This window comes from Falco punctatus (genome assembly GCF_963210335.1).
Source record: "Falco punctatus genome assembly, chromosome: 3".
NCBI lineage: Eukaryota > Metazoa > Chordata > Aves > Falconiformes > Falconidae > Falco > Falco punctatus.
In genome coordinates, this window is record NC_137582.1 from 14,595,103 (window position 1) to 14,601,103 (window position 6,001).

The 6,001-nt window shown below is 40.4% G+C and overlaps 1 protein-coding gene across 3 annotated transcripts in view; it reads left to right on the forward strand.

The window, feature by feature from the left end:
- Positions 1-4,004, forward strand: part of FAM83H (family with sequence similarity 83 member H) — a 31,113-nt gene extending 27,109 nt beyond the window's left edge. For all 3 annotated transcript variants that reach the window (XM_080381674.1, XM_080381675.1, XM_080381673.1), the window contains one exon: positions 444-4,004. In XM_080381674.1, coding sequence (XP_080237800.1) covers positions 444-3,090 — 2,647 coding nt within the window. In that variant the 3' untranslated portion in view covers positions 3,091-4,004. The remainder of the gene's footprint in view (positions 1-443) is intronic.
- Positions 4,005-6,001: the final 1,997 nt, after the last annotated feature.

Consider the following 6,001-nt stretch of genomic DNA (forward strand, 5'->3'; position numbering starts at 1 on the left):
TTGCTTCCAGGAAGTTCTGCTCCACAATTTTCCCTCAGACTGAGGTAAGGCTGACTTGCTGTAGTTCCCTAGTTGATCCTTTTGCTCTTTTTAAAGAAGGGCACAACATTTTCTTGATAAAGATCAATTACAAGCCCGAAGTAATTGCAGGAACATCTACTTCATATAAGGATTATCATCACCTCACTCTCTTGTTGTTGTTAGTAATGACTGGCTTTTTTAGAACAGAAGTCATTTATTGCCTTGTAAAGTCCTCTGCAAAGATGTGATGCCAAATCAATTCATAATTACGAGGCTTAGGAACAGTAGTGTGCAATGAGTTGCTGCCTGAGTGGTAAGTAATAGCAGAATTTTCTTCAGGCAAGCAAATGGTTTAATGTAAAGTGGTACAGTTGAGTTACTTGATGCTAATACACTATCATGACTTCTATTTCTCTTTGTAGTTTTATGTGGTCTTTTGAGAAGATTCACAGAAGCATTGCACACATCTTCCAGGGGGAGCTGGTGGCCAGCTTTGACGAAGAATTCCGAATTTTGTTTGCACAGTCAGAACCTCTTGTTCCTCCAGCCAATGTCTTGGCAAAGGCAGAGAACACATTTGCCATGACTCCCTTTGGCAATAACATGCCTTTCTTTCCAAAAAAAGCACCCCTGATGTTCCAGAGGGATGACAGTCTTTTTCCCTCCTTTATGGACAGAGTTGATCCAGACAGGTACTTCCTATCAAATTTCAGGCGGGATGACATGTTGCGCCATACCGTGGAGGGGTCAGCCATGCGAATGTATAAAAAGGTAGAAATGGAGAATTCTCAGATGGATCCTGTCAGGGGTTTTCTCCGTTCCAAGCAGTTGGAGTTGGATGCTTTTAAGAGACACAGTTTTGCAGAAGGAACATTTGAAAATTTTGCTTCTTCCAAACAGTATGCCAGGCAGATGTTCATGAACAATATGGATGAATTTAAAATCCAGTCTAGTCATTTTCAGAAGGATCAGTTCTACCAGTACCAGTTTGAACATCCCCATCTTTCTGGAAGACCTCAGGGACTCTTTGAGAGAATCCGAGGTGGCAGGCCAGGATTCAATGAACTGGAAGACTATGGAGAGGGACCCAGGTACCCTGAACTTGAATCCAATTTTCCACAGGAGGGCTTCCCCTTAAGGCTGGATTATGTACCTTCAAATTCTTCCAGGGAAGTGAGACATGGCTCTGATCAGCTGAATCCTGCAGGCAATGGCCCAATGGGAATGATGTTAAGAAGGCAGAATATAGGACAGAAATTTATTTGCCAGACTTCACCTACACAGAAGCAAAGCCTGGAACAACGCCTGTTCTTCCAAGACAAAGATGAGGACCAAGATGAAGACAAGAACACACAGGAAAATAGAACAGGTTTACGTAACTGGAGGATTTCTTCATACCTTAGTGCATACCAGTCCGAACCAGAAGAAGGTCTTCCAATGCCTATGGAATCAGAGGCATATAATGATGTTCTTGGGGATACCCTCACAAAGCACCCCACTGACCTCATCCCAGCGTTCAAATCCCCTATACCTTTTAATAGCAAGTCACTGGGAATTGACAGTGCCAAAGAATTTGCAGATCCTGACAGAGTAGGTGAAGAAACCCCTATAATGAAACAAGATGCCTTTAGGTCCAGGATAAATCCTTTGATCCAGAGGAGCTCAAGACTCAGGTCCTCTCTGATTTTCAGTGCTGCCAAGCTAGATCAGCCTAACACCACGATAGAAAAGGTTCAGATGATCCAAAAAGAACAAATGTCCAGTGAGTTGACAAAAGACAACGAAACTATAAAGACAGCCACCTCATCTAAAGTAGCAGAACTTTTAGAGAAGTACAAAGCTGTGGGCAAAGACACAGAACGAGCTACAGTCACTCATACCAAAGCTGTTTCCAGTTATCTACAAGAAGAATCACAGAACACAGAGAAGAAATGTACCAAGTCCGTGCAATATAAGATTCTGGAGAGTAGGGTACTAGACTCCAAAGACTCCTGCAGTACTTACAGAGTGCATGGAGAAGCAGACAGACCATTTGGAATGGCATCATCAACCCCCCAGCTTGCTGACACATTGAGTAAAGATCCCCTAGCACACATTAGCACTAAGGTGGACAAATTATCATCTCGGTTTTACCCCATAGAGAATAAACCTGCTCTTCCAGAAAAGGAGAGTCTTATATTTGTAGGAGACACTCAGAAATTGACTCTTCCAGAGAAGAAGGAAAGAGTGACATTCAAAGATGACACTCAAAAATTAGTCAATACAGAACTGAAGAAACCACAGATTAGGACAGGTACCACATCAGTTCTTGAAAATTTACCTAGAAGTCAAGGATCTGACAGCTCTCTCAATAAATCTGAGGAAGACTGTTCAAAACAAGAACAAAATCCAATGGAATTTTTAAGAAAAGGGTCACTACGGCTGAAGCAACTTTTGAACCCAAAAGGTGAAAAGAAATCGGAGGAGGAACCCACTTCTGAGAGTGGAAAATCTGACAAGCAGGCTGTGATTCTCAAACGATCTTCCATAGGGGACTGTCAGGAAATGATGGAGGAAGAAAAAACCCATAAATTTGCAACACCACTTCCTCCCAAAAGCAGCCAGCCAACACAGGGGAGATTTCCTTCATCCACAGCTAACATCCTGTACAGTAGCAACCTCCGTGATGATACCAAGGTGATTTTGGAACAAATCTCTGCAAACAGTCAGAAGAACAGAGCTGAACTGGCCAAGCAACTACCATCCACTAGTAACCCTGATCTTTCTAAGTCAACTACAAGCTTAGAAAGGAAAGGTGAGAAGGAGAAAAGCTGTAACATCCATAGGTCAGAGAGTTTTGGGAGCCAGAAACGAAATCTTCAGCGGCAACCATCAGAGGATAGAGATACCCTTCTGAAAAAAATGGAGAATATGCGGAAGGAGAAGCGAGTCTACAGTAGATTTGAGGTCTTCTGCAAAAAGGATGAACATACAAGTCAAAGTGAAGAGGAGTATGACACAGATGCCAAAGACAAGAAGATGGGAAAATTCATGCCCAAAATCCTGGGGACCTTCAAGACCAAAAAATGATCATACAAATACTGTTTAACTCCATATAATCACTGACTGTCAAAGGGGAATGAGGAAGTAACTTGTTTATAATGGCTATAAGCACCATAGGCAATACTCTTCATGGTTAGTAAGTGAAAATGTGTTCAGCATTAGACTCCTATGGCACAATTTGCCCAATAAAGTCATGTGGTATCAAGCAACCTTATCCCAGTATATTTCAAATAAAATTATTAAATTGCCAAGATGCTTAAACCAAAGAAATAAGGAAGAGTCTCTTTATGTTGTGCTCAGGGAATAGTTTCAGCAGACAAAGCAATTCCACTTTCAGAAGGAAAGAATATAAATAGAAAATTCAATACTTGAGTTCAGTCCAGGAAATAAAAATACACACAGACACACACAGAGACGTGCATATGCATTAACTGGAAGAAATGTTTAAAAACCAATTGTTTCTGAGGTACAGTTATCTTTTGCTTGTATCCAATAACAAATCAAATATGGGAGGCACCTTTTCGGAAGTTTACAGGAGAAAAAAAGTCAACAACTTTTTGCCATTTTCTATGATTATGGTCTTGTCTAGCAGTACATGCTCAGCTTCCGTATTTACCATTTTCTAAGTTCTGTTTCGTTATTGGTTTGTTTCTTTATGTATAATGGAACTATCGCTTTAGGGGGTGAGCTGAAAGCAGCAGCTGAAAGGCCAAAAAAGGAAACTGACAAGCAATTAATGGAAAAGGACCTGGGTTTTGGATTCCTTTTCAGCCCAGTCAGGGGTTTAACTAAGCATCTAAAATACTGTCTTGGCCAATTAGGAACTTCCTTGACAATGTAACTGCCCGGGAACGATCATTTGTCAGCACATCTTTCCATATGAATACAAGGAAAGAATGGACTCGTAACAATGGAAGGAATAAAGGTACTGGAATTTTCAAGCTCAGAAGTATTTTCTCTCACGTACCTTTCTTGTAGTAGTTTGGTACCAAGCTTAAACACGCAGCTTTAAAACAGGCCAGAGAAGGCTGTAGGTTCACGCTGTTGTGTTACAGTGTTTTGCAGGACAGAAGGTAGAGAGAGGCTGTCGAGAAAACACTGTACATTGTAACATATACATACATCGTTACTTAGCTGTTTGCGTTTTTCCTCAGCTTGGATTGTCTCTGCTTGGCATCCAGCAGGATTTGCCAAACTGATTTATTTTTTTTCCTGGTCTTTGTGACGTTGTCTAAAGAGATGACAGGGAATAATGCTCTCATGTGGAACTACTGAATTTCCCATTCCCGTTAGCTTGGGTTTCATGTTTACCCACTTGTGACACTAGCTGCAGGCTCACCAAACCAGTTCAGGTACATGGCTGATGGATGGAAGCAAGAGGCTGCATCAATTCCTGAAGGTAACTTCAATAGGGTCTCTAAAACTTGAGCTTTTTTTTTTTTTTTTTCCTTAGGATGCCAGCTCCCATGGTAGCAGGCTTTATATAATTTAGCAGGCTTTATATAATTCACGTATCTGTAACAATTAATTAATTTTACTGCTTGTTGAAAACCTTGGGAACTGAATGTGTGGAAAGATAGACTGTCTGATCTGAAAAAAAAAAAAAAGAAGCTGATTTTCATATTAATACAGATGGCGGTAAAAATCTGCAAGAATCAAGAGGAATTATCATTTTAACATAAGGAGGTAAACCTAGAAATGAGAGAGTAAAAAAGACAGGAGGGAAGAGTAGCCAAAATTGGAAGAAAAGCTGCAATTGCTTTCTTATGCTTATTTCATATTGTATAAATGTATACCATTTCAGGTACCACTCATCATCTCTCACATATGTGCAAATTCATAAACGAATGTTGTATGTATACTTATTTTGTCTGCTGTTAGTAATGAATCAGATGCCGTTATTGGTGGGTCCCAAAATGAACTGTAATGATCAACACAGTCGTTATTTGACAGATGATACAGACAGAGATTATTTTACTCTGGAGAGCAAGATAGGCTATATAGATATATCCTATTATATAAACACTAGTCCTGTTTTGTGAAATTTTTACTCATGTCATTCCATACCTCCCCAGCCTTTCCCAAACCTACTTGCTCCAGCGTTGTTCTGTAACAGATCAGTTAGAAATGTAACTATTTCTGTAGTCTCAGATTACATTAACATTTTAGAATTTTGCTGTATTTGTTTAGATTTTTAGAATTTTATCTTGCTCAGCATGGTGTGTTCAGCGTAGACGTATGTTCCTGACCAGAACCAGAATAACTCATCTCTTTCAATGATCCGTGGATTACCAGATATTATAGGTGTACATAAATACTGCAGAATAACTAATTCACTTGCTAATAACAAAAGCCATTTTAAGAGTGAAAAGTTAGTGTTACAGCCTATCACCTGTCTGAGACTGGGTTCTCAGAGGATCTTGGGTGTCGCGTTGTATTGTCCGATTGCTAGGTGCTAGGCTTTCAGTGGAAGTCACAACCCCAAATTAAGCAGTAGGCTCCCTTTTCAGTGCGTGAGAACTGGCACCTTAGACTCGCAAGAGCCAACGTGCTGCACAGAGCACTGCTTACACACGTTCCCCCTGTCATTGCCATTTCCTGTGTCTGCCTGTACCTGAGAGAGGAAATGCCTAGTTTATGAATATATCAGAATAAACCAGGACTTCCCTTGTGTGCTGCGTTCCCAGCTCGCTAGTATTACCAGACTTAAGTGCCTACACCTGGTACCAAAAGTGAATGTATATTTTTTTAGCTGAACTAGCCTTTGGTGTTTAGGCACTATAAGATAAAATGGATGTTCTATCAATGGCAGTGGTACTCACATGTTGGAATTTAGTGTCTCAGTCCTCTCTGTAACTGTAGTCCCAACATTCAGGAATAACAACCATATATCATAGGTGAAGTTAAAATTTCAGGGACAGAAACTTCTTACAAGAAC